The sequence below is a fragment of the Gambusia affinis genome, linkage group LG22 (genome assembly GCF_019740435.1).
Source record: "Gambusia affinis linkage group LG22, SWU_Gaff_1.0, whole genome shotgun sequence".
Lineage (NCBI taxonomy): Eukaryota > Metazoa > Chordata > Actinopteri > Cyprinodontiformes > Poeciliidae > Gambusia > Gambusia affinis.
Genome location: NC_057889.1, coordinates 6013381 through 6034767, shown reverse-complemented (window position 1 = coordinate 6034767; position 21387 = coordinate 6013381). Strand labels below are relative to the sequence as shown.

General features: G+C 36.3%; 1 protein-coding gene across 4 annotated transcripts in view; it reads right to left on the bottom strand.

Annotated features, from left to right (window-relative positions):
- Positions 1-20799, bottom strand: part of rgs6 (regulator of G protein signaling 6) — a 77771-nt gene extending 56972 nt beyond the window's left edge. Inside the window, exons 1-4 of one of the 4 annotated variants that reach the window (XM_044105772.1) lie at positions 20644-20799; positions 20450-20551; positions 19905-19984; positions 12126-12461 (exon numbers count right to left, since the gene is read on the bottom strand). In XM_044105772.1, coding sequence (XP_043961707.1) covers positions 12126-12356 — 231 coding nt within the window. In that variant the 5' untranslated portion in view covers positions 12357-12461; positions 19905-19984; positions 20450-20551; positions 20644-20799. The other 3 variants (XM_044105776.1, XM_044105774.1, XM_044105775.1) reach the window with 3 other exon arrangements.
- Between the last annotated feature and the right edge of the window lie 588 nt (positions 20800-21387).

Sequence of the window (21387 nt, the reverse complement as noted above, 5' to 3'; positions counted from 1 at the left end):
AAACAAAACTTAACATTAAACACACCATTAAAATTTGAAACATTTAGCATGCAAAAAGATGACACCCACCGCTGATCAGGAAAGCTAAATAGATTCATCGCATCAAGCCATCACACTTTATCCGTCATCAGAAACTCTTAAAAAGTTCCTCTGTGTGAAAATCTATATTTCTTTGCTTTCTACAATTACAAATCAAACAAATCAAATATGCTGAAGTCGAGCACCGAATCCTATCTGATCTAGAGATCTAAGCCATGCTAAAATAGTTTGACATTCTCAATGTCTTGCATTTAATGTTGTAGCTGTGTCAGAGTCGCGTTCCTGGTTTTAGATTGAGTCTATTTATTTGATCATTTATCAAATTATTCTCTCTGTCAGATAAGGAAAATGTCATGCATACTTGCCAAAAATTGCTAAACTTTAATGCTAAAGTCAAGCCTTCAAAAGAAAATCAGTCGTTGATGATTTAGTTAGACTGAAAAATCAGAAATCAGAAACCAAGATCTAGCTATAATTTAAAAAGAACAATCAACACTGGAACTGGAAGACATTTTAAAAATAAAAAAATAGAAATAAATGCAACCAAAACCATAAATACAATCGATTATAAACAAAACTGCCCTTTAAAAACCTCATGAGGCACAGACAGGTAAAACAATTAAAACTACCAGTTAGGATATTAAATTATCACGCAATTGATTTATTGTTTATTGCAACATTATGTGTTACACTTCTTTAACATGTCAGATTTAATTAGGGTGATTAGGATATTACTGCAGAACTTGCTGTATTGTTAACCATCTGATCTCACATCTAATTTGAAAAGATTCAGGCCAAAATCTCATGAAGAGGTTCCTGCCATTAGGGTGGACTTCTACTATTTACACATGTTCTTTAACAATAATATTCAGTTTTATGTTTTCCACACATTGTATTAGTAAGAAAGATTATTGTTTCCAAATACTGTTATATGAAACCTTAAAATTTAAAGCTTTTATCAAAGCTTCCCACCCTGCTTAGTCTCCTGAAGTACAGCTGGTGTCCAGTCTGAATTTTAAAACCATCTGCTTTGAATGCTTTTGCCGTACATGTCATTCTGAAAAACAACCAAAAAGATTCACAGATGCATTGACAAACCCACTACATACACACACACACACACACACACACTCAAAAAGACCTCTGCAGACTGGTTGCAATCTCAAGCCAGCACAGACAGAAGCAGGGCCAGGTAGGGTTCCTCAGACGCCTGCTGTCCGACACAACCAGAGCATGACAAACACATTGATGCCTCAATAGATTCGCAAAACCAAATCGGTCTTCCCCGTCACTTTGGAGTAAACAAGAGAATGAGCTTACAAGGAATTCAGACAGCATTTCAAATCAAATCCATTCAAGTGCATCTAGTTGTAAAGTCGTTTCTCTTTGCCAGCTCCAGTGCCTCCTTGCTCAGATGTAAACTAACAATGGCATGCTTAAATGCCTGGAACTAGTCAATTAGTTGTAGATCACAAGCAAACTAGGTTTCATCTTTAATCAAAGATAGCATAAGAGTTAACCAATTCCATTTTGATTTACTGAAAATGTAACATTATTGCTTTTGATCAGTCAGAAAATCCTGTGAATTAAATTCTTGGTTCATATCAGAACCAAGTGAACCTGAAAACTGAAGGATTGCTGCAGGGTGTGTACTTTGAGGAGGATTAGTTTGGATTAGACCTGATAGAAACAGGAACTCAGTAGGGACTCAGGATGTCATTATTTCTGCAGGCCCCGGGAATGCTCTCTCCCCAAGGCAAGGACTGCTACCACTTACTCGTTGCTGGCACCAGATTCTGCTACAAATAGTCCACCGCCCTGAATGGAGCATGCTGATGTACCAATATTCACTGAGTGATTTGCAGATCATAACAGTGAGGAGTCCATGACACAATCCAGGATGCATTTTCTAAATGAAAAGGGAAAGTTTTTAAACCAAACATTTTTGTCAATAAGGACAAATTTAAAAGAATACAAAGATCACCTCACTCTGAAATGTTTAGAGCAAAATGTAAAAAAAAAAAAAAAAAAAGACAATCCTGTTCAGCAAGAATCGAACACGCTTCACTTCTTAGAATAAAGCATAAAAAGAAGGCTTTGTGATCAAAACAAATTTTTTTGCTGATATCTTTTCAATTCAACTAAACTCCATCTGTAACAACTGTAAATACAAAGAAAAATCAGGCTAGTACACACTATGTTGAAAGTGCCTTGTTTCAAAAATTCTACAAAATTGGTTACAAATGATTACAGGGACCTTATGAAATTATAGTATCAGACAGGAGAAGAATGTGACAAAACAGCATAAAATAAAAGGGGAATAGCCAGAACAAAGGGTATATAGAAGAAAAAAGGTAGTTTCTTCAAAATTGATGTAAAGACTGATCAAGAAAACTCAGAAGGATGTAGAGACCACTCCAACCTCAAATTGGGGCTACCAGAACCAGAAAGTCCCGGGAGATGTCTTTTTCCATTTCTTTTTTTTTTGTTGTTGTTTCTAAAGTCGCACTATTTAAACACCAAACCCACAGTGAAGCATGGCGGCGACAATAATGCTCTTGGTTTTATTTTTCTATGCTTACGCAACCAGATTTATGCAGTTTATTCCATTTGAGGAAACCTTCTTTTGGCTATGTCTCAAAAACAAAGTTTAAACTGTACTGTGTCACTTTACCCAATAAAGAACTCCAATTCAAAACATTTATCACCAGTGTGCTTGGATTACCTGTCATTTGAATGCAATTTCTCTTGGTAAAAAACCTACTCACAAAAATATTCATTTCAGGGATGCATTACCCAAATTGCACCAATAATTCTCACGAAAACATAAGAAAAAAGTAAAATGTAAAAGTGATGAGTAATCACTTCGTCATAGTGAAATTTGTGATTTCAGCTCCTCCTAATTAGCTTCTTCCCATCACCTTGATTTGATTAGCCTGCCATTTTCTACCTGCTCTGTTGCAAAGAGCTCTTCTCAGAAATCTGCAGCCAGCTGTGCTGTGAATACATGTGCTTATTCATCCTCTAAGCGACAAGAAGGATGTAAACCTCAAACCAGCCATACATGAACATTTTCTCAGGCAGTGTTACCCATCAGCACTTCACACACACACACATTCCTTTCCAGCTCAGTTTTCGCTTTGCACTGATCTTCACTTGGAGTATTTACAGTTTGAAAATTGAGTAAACATTTCTTTCAGTTGTTTAAACTTGTTTAAAGATTACCCTTTACAATAAACAGACGTTATCTGGTGGTCAAAATAGTAGTCTAGAGCTGAATTATTTGCTTGAACACAAAGTCGATTGCAGAGCTTTGCTGGGAATCAGTGAACCATGATTCATGCCCTTGTTCTCCAGTCAACAGCTTTGATATATGAAACTGCCTAATAAATATGCCACGGATTGCAGTTACAAGGCATGACTGGAATTTATGGTAGAGAAAAGAGGATCAAATCCAAAAGGTCCAAAATAAATCAGGACTGAATTTCCCCATTAACAAATCGTTTTCCAATTAATGTAAAGAGCGGCACTACATCAAGCTGAAATGTGTTTAAAAGTATGTAAATCACTAACAGGATGAGCGTTCGCTGCACTAATTTGTGGAAAATCGATTGCTAATAATGTAAATGTGTAGAAAATGTAATCTTTGTTATTCATCTGGCATTCATACAAGAAAAAGGCAAGCTCAAAAATAACTTGGCAGCAACAAAAATTTATTAATCCTAACCTCCAGACAAAGAATATTGTTCTTGCATTTCAGACTGTGCATCATTTATAAGTTTGACGTTTCATCCAGTCTTATCATATAAAAAATAATGTTGGGAAAATAGGTTGTGAACTTCAGATTGATTGGTTTATGTCCATAAACATTATTTCAATTATGGAGAGTTGAAACTAAAAATTTAAATTTATGAATGTGAAGACATTTAATAAATCTAAGTCTCGTTCTTTCATTATTGTTGAAGTACAGATTGATTTAACTTCAGACTGTGAAGGAAATAAAGTGTTTGCATCTTTTTATTCAATGTATGTAAACTTTCATTTCAGCTGTAAATCAAATATATTCATAATTATCAATGCAATTACAATCAAATCTTATTTCCTTTTTAGATTTGTCAATATATTTATTGCGAAACCTGTAATACAGAGGGAAAATAAATTTCTTAAAGAGACATCTTTGTTATAAGTGACGAGAGAGTTGGCTTTTCTTGTGAGGCTCACAGTGAGTGATTCAAGAGGATGATGGGCCACACAAAAGCTAGATTGGGTAATCGAAGTGTCAGGCCCTTGAAGGAAAGATTTGACAGTTGGCAGGTGGTAAAATTTCTAAAACCAAAAGCACATCAGTGAAATCACTCAAGTTGTTTTGGCCTTTGGTGCTTTTCCAGATGGGGACAGCGACAACAGGCAAAGAGCTGCAATCAGTGAGGGAGTGCAGAAAGGGCAGTCCTCGTGGGAAAGGTGCGATAGGTGATCTCTGAGATAAACAAAGTCCACCTTTTGTTTATGTGCTTGAGATAAATCCAGTCGAATTTGTTCTTTCCTAACAAGTGACCTTTTTCACTCCTATGATGTTTGTTCTGCCAATATTTTCTCTCTCCCAATTTGCCGGCTATTGATGGGTGTGGTGGCGAGTCTATTGATCAGATTTGAGAGAGACCACTGATTAGAAATGCATCATGTCACATTCTGATCAACTCTTTTTTCTAAGAGCAGCAGATACCACAGGGGAACTTTTTGTTCTAAGGGAAAATGGGTAAGAAATTTAAGATTAAAGTCATTTTCACACTAGTTAAGGTGCGAAAAACCAAAATTTCTGAGAACAAGAAAAGTAAGAAAGTTAGAATGCATCAAGTTTCTTGTCTAAGGATCAATTCTCCAAGTAAAATGCAGTTTCTGAATGACAAAAAAAGTGTGCACTCTTTTTTTTTTTAAAGGAAATTTAAAACCAGGCTATTCTTTAAAATCAGCATGGCTGTGCATGTATATGTTTGATTTCAAATGATTAGGAATGTCAATAATAGTATTAAAACTTGACTAATCTGTTCTGTATGCATCAAGAAGGTAATTGGATAAAATTAATTTCAGTGATTAATCTGACCAAGGAAGCTCATTTAGCTGCAGATAACTAGGACTGCTTTCGCATCACCTTAGAAATTTAAAGACTGCTCTAAACTTTTTCTCTAACCATGTGTCTGTCATGCTTCTTTCTCTATTTGCAGTCCTAAAAATATTTACACCAACTTTTACTGTCTTTTTTCCAAACTTTTAGACCATATGAAGACACCATCGCGTCCTTTAAACATTTTTGCAATTTCAGTCATTGTCATTGAATAAAGTTTACAGAAAAACTACTCGCTGAACTTTAGACGAGTCAGAGGAAAATGTAAAGCTGCTGTTTGAACCCTTAAATACTACAGATTCCTCAGCTAGTAAGAGGTTTATCCTTTCAGCTAAGCTTTCTCATATTGAAAAGATTATTGAAAATCTGGTAGAAAAGTATTTGATACTACAGTTAGCATATTAGGTAAAATTAGTATATCAGATTAGTTACATTATTGTGAAGTATTTCTTAAAAACAGAACTTCCAATGATTTCTGGTAAAGCTTAAGGATGGAGTATTTCATGTTTGCGTTCTTAGCCCCCATTTTATTTGTGACTTATTTGATTCTGTCATATCGTTTTGTTTAGGGATGTCGTCCATTTCTTAGGTTATTAGCTTCATGTTAGATTTATCCCTTAAATTCTTTGAATCCTTGGATTATTATTTGTACAAATAAAGCACATCATTCCACATTTGTGGCCAACTTTTAATTGGTGACTTATTGGTTTGGATGGATGAAAAAAATGTTAGTAAACCTAAGCCATGATTGCAATTTTGTTTACTTGCCTAAACTTCATTGATCACCTACGGTAATTCAAAATGCAGCTAGTATTTCAAGGATATAGAGATGTACTCTGTTCCTACATTTTGTTTTATGGACTCAATAAACCTGCTCAATAAGAAACTAAAAACTTTTATAATAGCTTTACTATATAAAGTCAAATTTCATTATTTTTCTTATCTAAATTCACTTGCCATCATATCTTAAAGGCTTCCTAAGTACTTTTAGATAAAACAAAAGTCAGTTGCTTATGCACACACAAGCTTTTGAAATGTATCAAAACTTTGAATACTTCAGTGAAGGTCAGCATCCAAAGCCTGCAGCCCATTCAGAGTGGCCCGTAGAAAAATATGGGGAGGGTGTGTGTGCAAACAGGCTGATAAGTAAACAGGCTCTCAGTTCAACAGCTGCTATTGTTGCTGAAAAAAAATCACAAATAATAAAAATGAAGGCCCAATATGCCAAAAGTCACACACGCCTGTACACGCCCGTAGACAAATTCACTGCATCTCATTTTCTTTCCTTATGACACGTGCACACAGACACACACACAGGCCCAAGCAGTGTTTATGAGCAGATGCTGGCTGACAGGCTTGAATTCATGCAGGAAAAAATGTGAGTCAACACTCCTGGCTCTGGTCGACAGCGCTGAATCTCCTCAACCTAATATAATCTCTGAGTGCATGTACGCTAACAGGGGAAAATGTGAATTTTGAGGTAAAATTTTTCTCATTTACAATCATCTGCAGGTCATGTTCATGTAAGTAGCCTCTTGTAATGTAAATTAATACAGTAACGCAGAACTGGAACTAAGATGATACAATGAATTTGAAAAAATGTGCAATACAGTACAATGAATGTCTGATGTAGCTCAGAGCTACAATAAAACTTGAGAGATTTTTAAATTTAAGATGGAATTAAAACTTTCTACACCCACGATTACACAGAAATGTATACAGTGCATCAACCAGAGTGATTAAAAGAAGAGTTGGAAGAGTAGGAAGAGGAAAGGGAAGAGTGAAGTTGTTCACCTTTCTAACACCATCTGCATAGAAGATTAAATTGCTCCCTGCAGAAGAGAGAGGCTTCATTTCTCTGCCTAATTATTCCTGAAGCCCTGACCCAGAATCATCTCGCCTTTATTTAACCCTCAAACCACTAGAAACTGACTTCAGTTCAGTTAAACGTCAGAGGGTAAAACTGGGAGGTTATTGTAAAGTTTTAGATAGTTAACCATTAGCACCAAACACTGGCATACCATTGTGGATGTTTGACATTTTAGGCAGAAATCCTAATGAGACTGTTGTGTAGGACTTACACATTTCATAAACGCACAGCCGTGTTTATTGCCAAATATTGCAAATCAGCTTACAGCCAATTGTTTTACCACAGAGGCAGCATGTTCATTGTAAAAAGATTCGAATTCCCTGCAGCTAAATCTTCCCCGTTATACATTATGATTGTTGTTTTTCAAATAATGTTTTGATTATTTTCATATTTTGTTAAATATCAATACGATGTCATCCACCTGGTCATTGAGGATAGGAAATGGGGGTTACACATAGGACATGTTCCCTCTATCCCCTGCACTTCTTACGACTGTTGTTTAATCTGTTTATATCATACGGTAACATGTTTTTGCACCCTAAGGTTATTATCATGAGCATACAAATGCCAATGCCTGTGTTATACCTGTGGATTCATGGGAGACATGCTGCTGAGAAGTGATGAACATTATGTGATGCACATTATGTCAGAATTATGTTCAGCAAATCAGTCAGAGCTAGCAAAATAAAGTGCAAATTTTTCCCCCAAAATAAACCTTGGAAGTTGAATTATGCTATTGCATGCAGATGTTAGATAAAGGACAACTAGTTAACCAATCATTTTAAGCAAGTTAACAAGAACACAAATGTTACAGTCCTTGCTAGTTAGCTAATCCTGGTACTACACCTAATTCTCTGATTTCTGTACATCACGTTGTGGGCAATTGTGTCAACTCAGCAAAAACTGGCAACTGAAACTTTATATTTTGTTAGTATATAGTCTAAAGAACTTTATACGGCGCTGCACTGTGGCTGTTAGTGATTGTATGTTTTCAGCCTCTAAGGAGAGATGCGGCAGAATGTGAGAAGACAGTAAATCTTTCAATAGAGTATCTCCCTCACTTCTGAGATGATTGTTAAGCTTCTGCTCTCAGGTTTCCACCTTGAAATTTCTACCCAGAACATTCCGGTACATTTCTGCATGCATCCTTCCACAAATTATGTGAAGACTGTTGGTAGCGCGTCCCAAAAGACAGCCCCCACACCTCCAAACTTCACACTTAGTATTGTGTTCTGATTGTGATGTGCCGAGCCATTTCTCCTCTAAAACAAACACAACCTAAGAGTTTCCTCAGTATTTCACTGGCTTGTCCAAATTTTCTGCACCAAACTTTAAATGTGCTTTAGCATTTTCTTTAGTGCATTCTTTGTGTATTGTTTAAGGAAAACAACTGCATCAAGTAATTCAAAATTTTCAAAAGCTCATTACTTAAGAAGTAGTCTGATAAATCTTGACAAATCTTGTGAAAACTGACTGGTTACCAGTGAAAAGCTTCTTTCACTTGTTGATGAAGACTTTTTATAAACTGTTAGGACAGGATTGCCTTCCACTCAATTACACAAAATATGGTTTATAGAGTCATTTACATTTCAGCACTTACAGACATCTATACATTTCATGTTCACTAGTATAAATACTTCAGAAAAGCTGTATGCAAAACTATTTCTGCTGCATGTTTTTAAGCAGAAAAAAGCAAGAGATCCCGATTGACAAGATGATCGACAAGATTGTAGTGGTCTGTATTGAATGTTGCACTTGTATGTAGAGGAGGAAAAGAGAAACTGAACTTCTATTCTGGTCCATATTTTAGTCTATTTTAGTGAGCCCGGAGTGTCAGAGCTCTGGTTTTTCAGTACAGAAATTTGCTGCTTACTCACTGCAGTCTTTCTGCCAACATCGTACCCATCAGTCTATGAAAGTTTGAGCTTTTAGTCTCTTTACTCTTCCAACATCATTTTATTGTTTCCTTTCTTTGTGTTTCAGCCTTGATCCTCACTTTCTCTTTCTATCTCCATCCCCTCCTGCACCAGAAACTCATTCATCAAAGCCGACAGTGGCTGTTGGTATCTTGTTATTCCTGCTGCCCCTCCAGCTTATTTTATCTGATGTAGATTTATAAAGCCAGATAGACTGAATGCTGAAATAGTCCTGAACATATAATATTTATATGTTTTATACAATTTCTTTTTCCCACTTTCACCCTCACCACTATCCAACAAATGTCAAATATACGTTTTTGAGGTCATGAAAATGGAAAACTGAAGTCAGAGACTCTTCTAGCACTCATGATAGCAGTTTTCACAATATATATTTTCTCTCAATTTTAGGAGAAAAGAAAATTAAGACAAAGAAGAAAACTTTACAGTGATGCACAAGCCTTGTGTTAGTCTATTCTGTAAAATATGAAAATGCATTGAAGTTTCTGGTGGAAACAGGACAAAATGTGAAGTTAAACAAAATACATCTGCATAATTGCACGATAAAAACTACTGCAAGATGACTTTTTTGGACAATTATTGTGTCTAAAAAAATCCAATCAAGAGAGAAAAAACAATTTGCAATTAAATTTTTCGGTTAAATCCAATTCACTCAAGAAGAAACCTTCACTTTAAAAGTTTTCTCTTCCTCCCAAATACTGGATGAGTATTAGTATAGTCATTAAGAAACTGAAACATTTTAGATTCAACTTCCTCCGGGGTTTTTTTTGTTTTTTGGGGTTTTTTGCTGAAGTTTGAGGCTTCCTGCTGTCAAGCACTTAAGCTGAGGCAGAAAATGTGGCATAAAAATAAAGTAAACCTGCTAAAAAAAAAATAAATAAAAAATAAAAATAGGGATTTTTTTTGCCTCCGAAGAACAAATTCCAATCTGTGACACCTCATCTTGTCAACTAGCAGTGCTGCCATGGCTGCATTTTTCAGCAGGGAGCTGGTAATATTTACACAAGCCTGCTGAACAAGCTATAAATCTGACTTAATTTTATCTGCTTAAATTTAGAATCAACATAAAATGAAACTCCTATTAAAAGAGTAGAAACAGGTTTTGACTTTTACATAGGTAAAACAACTAGAAATGATTCAATAATTTGACCCCATCTTGTTACATAATCTAAACTACAATCCAGCAGAATGTGTTTAAGATAGCAGGTTGATTTTCTAACCCTGTTGCAACAAACTTTACCAAAACAGTACAAGATACAGCTCTTATTTTCACAGTGAGCAGATTGTTCAGGGTCAAATAATAAACTGTCCCAGCAGAGGACTGAAAAAAAAAAAAACTTGAGCTGAATCTCAGGCTGTGTAACAATCTTCCATAAGAGCAAAATTGGTATTGACATCGTAAAGAGGGACATTGTCCTAAAAGACCAACATCCAGCCGTATTTTCTAAAAGTTAATGAGCCAGGCTCTCATCCACCAAGACCAGAGGTGGCTCAGCTCATGTTTTATTTATCATCTAAATCTAAATCTTTTAAGATAATTAATCACCTGCCTTGTAAATCTGCATGTGCAAATAATGTTTTATGACTCAAGTTGATGTGAAGGCCACATGGGAATCCATGGAAGTCACTGTACTGCTCTCATTAGCAAAGAAAAACAATAAGGGTGATACTGACTTTAGAGGCTGATGAAACAGACATTACAGAACAGCAACACCATGTTGGAGAGCTGAGGTCATCTTGTTCCTCACCCTTTTATGATATACATTTTGATTACAAGGAATAATTATGTCTGATTCAAGAAATATGAGTCAGGATGATGACTGAGATCATATGCATTGTAGATGAATGTTTTTCTACACATCCCTTGTCTCGGCAAATGTTGCTTTAGAGAACTCCCAAAGCGGTAACAAACCAAAAAAAGAGAGAAAATCAAAGCCTGAGTCCAAACCACCATTTTTATAATTCAATAAACTATGGGGGGGAAATAAGACCACTTAAAATGATCAGTTTCTCTTATTTTACTTTTTATAGTTATGTGTTTGAGTAAAATGAACATTGTTCTTCTATTCTATGAACTACTGACAACATGTCTGAAATTCCAAGCAAAAATTTAGTATTTTTTTGCAAGAAATGAGAAATGGTCAAAATAACAACAAAGATTCAGTGCTTTCAGAACTCAAGTAATGCAAAAAAAAAACAGGTTCATATTGATTTAGAAACAAAAAAAAATACTAATGTTTTAACTCAGGAAGAGTTCAGAAATCAACATTTGGAGGAATAACTAACAGGTTTTAAATGGGGTTCACTGCAGTGGGCTTGTAACTTTTTCCAGAGCTGTACACAGTTATGCCAGAATTTTCACACAATTCATCTTTTCAAGATTAAGGAGCCAAATAACGTTGGAGCCGGATAACATTTTAAAAAAGAAGATGTATAAATCATTTAAAGGAAATCTTCTGTCTAATGAAAATGAACAAAAGAGCATTGAACTGGGTATTAAAGGGTGTTTAGAGCAAAACATCATGTTATATCTATGTTTCTAAAAACAGTAAGCACATTTAAAAAATTTTAAATAAAAAAAAAGTAGTAATAATCACCCAGCAACTTTTTAGCAAGATGTTATTGTTTTCATGTCTGGAAAACAAACCATTTCCAAAACCTCACAATTATTAAGTCAAAATCTGTGTGCACTGCCCCGTTAACTCGTGGGCACGGGGGGCCCGTTGGTAAGCCCAGCCACGTAAAGCCGCTGGCCTTTACGCCTGTAAAGACCGGCCATGTTACCTAGCAACCAAGTGAGCTGTTGGGAATTTCAAGCAGGCTAGACATGGCATATTGTGCTTTTTAAATATCTTGTTGGTTCTCCCACAGACAATACACTCCACAACTGCTTCTTCCTCATTGCATAAAATCATGTAAACTTTTGTCTTTAACTCATATGTGAGTCACAGATTTTGTCATCTAACCTTTCCTTTGGATAGAAATTGAGTAATGCGTACCAAGGTTTAGTTTTCTGTATATAATGTTGCCACTATGACAACTTTTCCCTATATTTTGGTAATTTTTCGCAACATATTTTTTACTTCAAATATGGACCTATTGTCTTCTGCAGATCCTAATAATTTAAAAAGTTTCAGAAGGTTTTCTTCACTCCTACCTTTCTGAAAACGATCATATTGGGGTAGTCGTCATCTGGGTCTATTGTGCTCATGGTGCTCATGGACCTCATGGACAGAAGTGGTCGAGCCTTTCTGACGACTTCATTTGGTTCCTCGGAGCCTTCATCAGATTCACTGGTCTCCACAGAGCTTGGCAGCTGCTGCTCCTCTTCCTCCTCCTCCTCCTGCAGCTGCTGATGCTGCTGTTCCTCTTGAGGTGCTTCAGCCATCACCGCAGTGTCCCTTTTCAGATGGGTTAAGTTATCCTCTCTTCTTTATCAGTGACAGGCCTCTTTCTTTACGTCTTCTGCCCTTTCCTCAGTGTCTGGAGGGTGCTGCAGGGAGAGACACAGATTAATTGGACCTTATAACTCACTGGTGGGCTCCATCAGTTTTTTTCTAGGGCTTCTGTCAGGAAGAACAGAATGGATGAAATGAACACATAATAAATTCTGCTTGTTTTCTCAGTTTAACTTCCTGCTTCTTCAGCACATCGTATGGTGTTCAAGCATTTTATAAATATTTCTGCTTATTCATTCATAAACCATATCACCTCCCACACCGACACAGCAAGACCATCAAACCTCCACCGTTTTAAATCAAAGCATTTATTTCTAATATTCAATTACAATAATTTATGGGACTGATTCCAAATCTTGCTCAGATCATTTTGATGACATACAGAACCTGAATATTTGTGGTTTTGCCAACCATATGCTTCCATGAATTAATTTGACCTGACTTGTTAGTTTTTGTAGTGAAAGCTCAACTTTTTAAATATTTAACAATAAAAATGTGTTGTATTTTATTTAAAAAGAGCCAAATATTAGTATGGCACATCCAACCATACTAAAGGAAATGGTTTCCATCACCATAATAGTAATGGTTATTAGTAATGATAATAACCATCGCTATTATTTTATAAGTGATGGTTTTGTTTTACTATAGAGGGGCAGAGACTTTATGATGCTCTTACTCCTGACAAGAATGTTGCTGTGATTTTTAATTCTCCCACTCCCAATTTTGACTTAATAGAAGTCACAAACAAGTGGTTCAAGTTGGTCATTGTAAACCCAAAGTAATGCAACATTACCCTTGATGAGTCTATATAAACTTATGACCATGACTCCTTGTCTGAAAATACTCCAAGCATTCTTTAGCAGAGGGCTGAGTAAAAGGATGCAGTGTTTTCTATCCAAGAACTGCCAAAAATAGCCGTCTTCTGTCTCAGGTGGGATTTAATTTAAAAAAAAAAATGCACACAGAAGAAAAACAAAATAAATGTCATAAGGATTTCATATTTATGAATTTTCTTTCCAAAGAAAAATAATATTGTTCCTAACTGTGACCAAGTCTTATCCCACTAAATCCACCAGAGATTAGTTCTTCTGCAGGTTTTTTAATTAAATGATTTTGATCCTGAGTGCAGTTCTCAAACTGAAATTGGCAACTCACGGCTGAAAATCTAAAATATACACTAAGTGGAGCAACACTTTCTCCAATTTTAATTAACACAAGTCAGAGTGAAACTCTAAATCTCATCTAATGCCTGAAGAGTAGAAGTTATTAAATTAAACTACTGCTGAAGATAACTCAATGCTTTCTTTACTATATCCTCATGCAACAATCTGCTGAATGCTTTGTGAACGCAACAGAGTTAGTCGTTTTCAGCAACTTGAATTGTTTCTGGCCATCTTCTCTCCAAGCACATCCGACTTAACGTGGAGCTATTTCATTGATCTTTATTTCTAGAGATTAAATAATTAAATCGAAATAGAATATTTGATTTTAAGGGATCTTTAAAAATCAAGACACATCTACAACTACAAAGATGCTTGGAGGACGGTGGTGGAAAAATCCTGCTGTGACGAACCATTTTCTTCAGCAAGGATAGGGAACCTGGTCGGAGTTGAATGAAGATGGATGGAGCTAAATGCAGGAAAGAAACTGGAAAATAAAGTCTTGAAACAAAGTTGAAGACAAAAAAAGGGCAACAAGAACAGTTCAATCCCCCTAAAATTTGGTCCGAGTGATCTTGACCAGGAACCCTCAAATCCAGGCTTTGTCTGTCGGTGTACTGCGGGTTTTAGATGATTCTCTGCTTCAACCCAACTGCTTGAATGCACTGAGAGGGTAATTCAGATTTGATTGAAAAGTGTTGAACCAGGGCCGCATCTAAAAGTTACAACACCCCGGCTGCCGAAGCCTGGATTTGAGGACTCTGGGTTGAGACTTGAATCTAATTTAGACGGTTACAAAATCTGAAATTACATCCAAGGCTCTCCAGTACATTCTCAAAAACAATGAGTAAAACCTTGAGTGTGTCTGGATGTGCAAATTTGGTAAAGAAATTGCAAAAACATTGCAGACAAATACAAACCAAAGGCACAGCATTGATCTGTAAAAAGCGTTTCCCCCCCCCCAATTCAAAAATATCCACTATTCTGTGTTGTTATTGGTAACATTAATAGGCATTTTTAACAGGACGAAGTAATAGGACAGTTGTTGCAATTGTGTTTCCAATAAAAGCAATTAAGTTCTACATTTGTTCCTGTGTAAACATTGTGACACTGGTATTTTTTGCATATACCATTATAAAAAACTTTTTTTTTTTTTTTGTTCCCCACCAGGGTGTCCTTTTTGTGGGCTTTAGTGTCCCTTATTCAACAGTAGGCTGACAGGAAGGGGGAAGAAGAAGGGGGAAGACATGCGGCAAATGTTGTTGGGTCCGGGAATCGAACCCGCGACGGCCGCGTCGAGGACTGAGGGCCTCCAAGCGTGGGGCACGCTGCCCACTGCGCCACCGGAGCACGTCCCTATTATAAAAAAACTTTTAAAAAACCTTGCCTGAAGACGGAAACATTTTGTTGATCATTACAAAAACTCAACTCAGAAACTAGTTAAAACATCTTTAACTGTCACTGGCCTGCAACAGAACTGGCATCCAGCAACTACAAGCATCAAACAGAAATTCTGCTACAAGTTTGGATACGCAAGCGTGTAATGATCAGGATTTTTTTTAAAGAAAATGTGGAACACACTGAACTGCCATCATGTAGAAAAGTTAACCTACATTTCAGCTTGTGCTGCAAATTGTGCTCTCTTCAGTGTATGTAAGCCCTGCAGTCAATATATAACTAATATTTGATGCAAAAAGAAAAGCTGAATGATTAATTTCACATACCACTAAAAAGACAGACAAAAAGCTGTCAGGAGGCTTTGTGATCAGTATAGAGAGATGATAATTTATAACTATAAATAGAGGATGGGGCTCCCCACAACAAAACTGTGTGGATCTGGAAAAATGATTGTGAAAAGCAGGTTTGCATTCATTAAAAGGTAAGTTAGCTGTTCTTAACTGGGAAAATTTCGGCAGGTAACTCATGCAAGCTGGTCCAATATTATTTGGGCCCAATGCCCAGCTGTGTGTGTGTTGTGCAGCTCAGACACACATTTAAGTCCACATCAGCTGGTACTTTAGATCAATGCTCTCATCAGCCAGCTGTTTGTTCCTCTGAAATTCTCAGAGAATACACACACACACACAAACACACACACACACACACACACACACACACACACACAGTGTGTGCCTATGTCAGCAGCAGAGCTTCAGAGGGCTGCTTCCTGTGAGGAAAGGAAAATGTGGCGTTTGTTTGCAATTGCAAATTAGAGGGGGACTGAAATCATCTCAGAATTAATTGCTTCCAACCTGCTGTCGTTATTCCAAACATACCATCTGTTTGGTCGGTGCCGCAAACCTGCACCTCGCTATGACAACAAAATGAATGAATTGTTTCCTTGCGATCAAGTTCACACACTGATTGATCCGTCCTCCCCGCAGGATTAGATATAGGCTTGTTAAACTGGGATCAGTATCAGGAGATTGGCTCTGTCTGCTCATTTTGCATGCAAATTAAATGTTCAATGTGAATACTCACATCCACCTTTATCACTGTGTGAATTAAGGAGCCTGTGTCGTGTTTGCTTTATCAGGGATTATGGTTAAACTCATTTTCACCTTTTTGTCCTTTATTCTAGCCCACAAATTAAGGACATTCTAAGCAGCAGGACATCCGAATTGGGTTTTTGGAGTAAGGGGGATGGCAAAGGGTCAATGTTTTTTAGCCCTTACGAGTTTTCAGAATTGTACATAAAAAAGTAAGAAGCTCCCAGGTGTACCTGCAAATGCAGAGAAATGTATAAAATTCAAAACTTTAGTTTGATGTGAAACCTTGGCACATACTGAAAGGGCAGTTTGCTTGTAGCGCCTCAATTTGTCACTTGTTGCAATGAGTGACCTTTCCCTGCTGATGCATTGCAGCACTGCTGATTTTCAATTTTAAAAAAAAGACAAAGCTGAGGTCCAATTAAATGAACCTATTTGCTAGACAAGTCTGTTTTAAATTTGTTTGATTTGTCCCCTACATCCTCACTCTCATCACTTTACCTCAAAGTTGAATGAACTTACAAGATGGAATTAAAAAGGTATGACTGTCACTCCAAAATCTTAATTATGACTGAAACAAAATGCACTAAATTAACCCTACAATGCAGATTTTTATTTTGTTGCTCTTTTGTATAAATTAATGATTCATTTTAAATTAGGGCTGCACCGATTGCAGTTTTCTAATGTTAAGCACATTTGTGCCAAACTTCTTTATTGGTCACAACATTAAAGTTTATTAAAGATCAGTGTTTGATAGTAAATCCACTGTATTCAAATAGGAACAAAACAAACAATGAATCTTACATAGATATGATTTTCTGGTCCAAATTTTCATCTACGAAGAACAAAGCCAAAAAAAAACAAAAAACTTGCCGTGATAATTTATTGCAAGCCTCAATTTATTAACCCAATAAATTGGATCTCATTCGCAATATTCTGAATATTACTTTGCCCTTCCATTTTCATCTCAACACATGCCGAGATGACAGCAAGAGGAAACCCAGTGAGATCTCCAGCTGCTTCTAAAGTCTTTTTTAGCAGTTTCCCTCAAGACCCTTTGCAGAGCAACACACTCGCAGCTGGTGGTTCCAGCACCTATTCCCACCACCTCTCAGGCAAGACTAAACACTTGGTAGTTTCAACACCGGATGGCTGCAAATCAAGGAAACAATCAAATCAGTGGACTTAGACGGTTATATGACAATGTTCAATTCTTAATTTGCAACAAAAGATTACAGTTACCAGTCAAATTAAAGCTTTTGCTTTCATTTATGTGTATATATTCTGCACAAATCATAGACAGGCTAAAATTTTGATTTACATGATCAAATAAATCAAGGAAGAAGGTTTGTAGCTAGAGGTTTTCATGAGATCAGTTCATTAAGAAGCCATGAAAATCAGTTGGATGTTACTACTTAAGACAAGGTGAAGATGGGTAAAATTTACAAAATGTATCAGAGATTTTGAGCTTATTTTACACTTTTTAACAAGACAAATTAAGAGCTGAAAAGAAAAGCAAACAAGCAGACATGTTGGTAGAAAGCTGGTAATGTTTTAACACATTGTTTGCGATCCATGATGATCCCTCACACCTATTAGTACATTAAACATATTTGTCCTGTTAGGTTTGGTTAATTTGTCGAAGTTTTCTGTTTGAAAACTTTCTGAAATTTAAAGTGTTCATTATTTTTAACAATCCAGTAGAGCACCATAGTGAGCTGACCATCAAGCCATCAATTATTGAAAAAACATGGAGTTTGTCAAAAGTCGCCAATCACTGTAGCGTGCCATCAACTTAGGTAACAATAATGAATGTTTCCCCATCCTGATGGACACAGAACATCAAAATAATTTTGAATCATTAGCAGCAGCAACCCCATCAACAGGGATAGTAAATCCACAAGTGCTCATTATAAAACTTTAGTTAAAACACAAAAATCTAAATACCTTCAACTTGTTTACCTATCCTTGTTTTTACACCTTAATTTTGAGCTTAACTTTGAATCTGTGTTGATGGTTCTAGTAAGACTAGGATTTTTCCAAATGAACTAAAACAAAATGAGTATTTGTAGCAAAAAAAAAAAAAGCTTTTAACATTCTTTCAAATGTTGGGCATATTATTGTGCCAATAGATTACACCCAAACATCACAAAAAATATTTGATATTTTCAATCTAAGGAAGTATATAGTAAAAAAAAAAAAAAAACTCCAAATAAAGAATTCCTGGAATGTTTATATATATATATATATCTGTAAAATCTCCCATCATACTACAATATTTGAACTAACATTAATGTCATTAACATTTTACTCCAGAAAAATATATACCTGTAATATAAATCTTTATATTGAAGCTCCAAACATGGAGGGGTTGGATCTTCAGACTCACTCCATTCAATCTGAGCTTTTACCAAGACTGGACAACAAACGAAAACAAAATCCCATTCAGGTTCTAACTGTGCAAAGCTGGTGGAGGAAAACGCTAAGGCTGCCATAGATGCAGCAAAAGATGGTTCTACAAGGTATTGACTGAGGGTTAAAAATCAACAAACTTGAGATTTGTTTTGGAAAAAAAAATCTATAATTTTCTTTGATTTCATAATTTTTCTGACTCATCAAATCACATCTCATTAAAATACATTTAGTTTGTGGATGCAATTTTATAAAATGGCAAGATTTTTAATACTTGAAATTAGCATGGAATGAAGTAGAAAGTAATTTGTGATCCATTATTTAATCACACATCTTTAACAAAATGCAGTTAATTAAAAACATGGGGGTCATTAGCAATTAGTTCCCATTCTGTGAATGGAGAGCTTTAATAAAAGTCTTCCTGAAGTTTTTCAGCATGAAACACTTTTGCAGAGATCAACTATGGGTTTGGGGTAATAAAAGTAAGACCAGTGTTGGGCCTCCAGCCATGAAGGACTAAAAGGCGAAACTAAGACAGAGAGAAGAACCTGCAAGAACAAAAAAAAAAACTTGGGAAAATACTATAAGTCTGGAAGAAGTAAAAAGCAGAGTGAGGACAAGATGAGAAGAGCTACAGAGTAATAGAGAAATGGCAGCTTACCTCAGGATACGGGATACTCACAACTAACCTCAGAACATTACTAAAATGTCTTATGCAGGAAAATCGCCAACAAGTACCTGCAAGTACTGGACTGCACCGATAGAATTGTGCCCCGATTCAACAAATAGGACACTTAAAATATGTGTCAACTACAACAAAATAAAAATACTCCACTCAGTGAGTCAATGCCTTCAGGAATGATGCACTTCTTTTTTTAAAACTTGACACTAAAATTAATGCTATGACAAAAACGCTCCGATACATCCGAATCCTCCCAATCCAGAATGTGAATCGCCCATGACAGTCAGATTACAGGTTGGTTAAACAACTTAAAAACAGATCATATTAATCTGAATTAGAATGTTATGCGATTACTACAACAGAATTATAGGAGGTTCTGCACGATGGAAACTGAAACATCTCAGGAGGATCCACTCCCTGAACGCGCACGCATCCAAAAGCTTCAATTATCCACTCAGACATATGTGCCCACCAAAACTCTCAACATCCGTGAAAACCCCCCACAGAAACACCCACTGTGACTCAACTGATCAGCCGAAGTTGATTAAACCACAGTTGCGATTAATATGACTGTCCAACATCATCCAACATCCCGCTGATCCAGCACCTCGGCGCATCACTCTACCAACATCGCAGCACTCGCTATTTTTTTTTTCCTCCCAATCTTCTACACATCTTTCTCACTCCACTGTACATCAGTCATCCCACCCACATCTTCAGAGCCTTGTTTCTCACCTCTTACCGCCCGCTGACGTCCATCGTTCGCTGGGAGCTCCGGAGACAAGAAGCGGCTTCACCACCGACCCAACAAGCGCCTGAGGAGAGAGGGAGAGACGGAGAGAGGCAGAAACACAGGAGGGAGGGAGAAGAAACAATCCTTACGCACCCAAAACCGCTACAATAGAACATTAAGTGGTACGACGTGCAGCCAAATAAAGTTCAAAGAAAAAAAATTATAATTTAATTATAGGTAATTTAAAAATCAACCAATTAACTACTGTCGTGCCAAAAACCTAATTTTGATATGGTATCTTAAAATTGTTATGAACTAAAGCCCTTTCCTGTGAAAACTTTGACTTGTCTTTGCATTACTTCACAAAATATATTGCATGTTAAACGACGAAAAGGATTCTATCACTTATACATGCTTATTCTTGAGATAAGATAGTAGAGCAGCTAACTCACTTGATATTTCTTCCCGAGAAATGTCCTGGGATAAAAGTAATAATTAAAAATATCTCTTTTTAATTAAAGAAATAAGATTAAGTTTGGAAACTTACAACAAAAGCAGTAGAGACTCTGAAAATGAACAACAGGTGTGGCGTAATCAGCAAAAGGAGCCGACCAGTGACGGTGCACGAGTAATGATGTGTTCCAGTTGCCTGGGAATTCAGTACCTTCAAGTTAAGAAGTCGAAATTTCAACATGGCGACGCCCATAGACTTTTTTAATTTTTTTTGGCAGTACTTCTTACTTTACATAAGTAGATACCACTTTTAATTTCTTTCGTTTATAGTTACAGACAGATTTCAGACGCACGTTTCCATGTGTCATGTAAAATTAGCGTTTCTGTTGATGCCAGGAGGAGAGGCCATATTGAAAGTCGGCCTAAAGTCATAACTGAGGCTAGTTGGAGTTGCTCCCAGTTTTCCGATGGGAAATCAAACTTTAATAGGCGTTCCAGTTGATTTTTCCGCCTGGGAAATTGGAATTTCCCAGTTCCAAGTACAACAGGAATGTAGCATAAAAAGTAGCCACAAAAGTAACAAATAAATCAAAACAAAACTATTTTAAAAAGCACAATTAAAACATTTAAAACTTTAAACTTCACTTAAGAGTTGAACATAAGACAAAACCTTGAATAACTTTGAAAGATCAGAAATCAAAAATAACAGCAAGAAACCCAAATAAATTAAAGGACCATTTATATTTTTGGACCAGTTTTCATCTTGCATGTAAGAATTGAGCTTTTTTTTAAGTTGAACTAAAATCGTACTCCCCCATGGAACAATAAAAAACATGCTATTTTTAAAACAAACTGCTCAGAGTGAAAGCATTTGGGGGGGAAAGTGCTTGCACTCTATGCAAACTTTAAAAAGAACAAAGAAGCATTTTATGATTAATTTTACATGTCAAGGAAGCCATTCTATGAAGATTAAAGTGATCAAAATGCAGGTAGTAATGTCATTTTTAGTGGAAATCAATTTGAGTTTCGAGA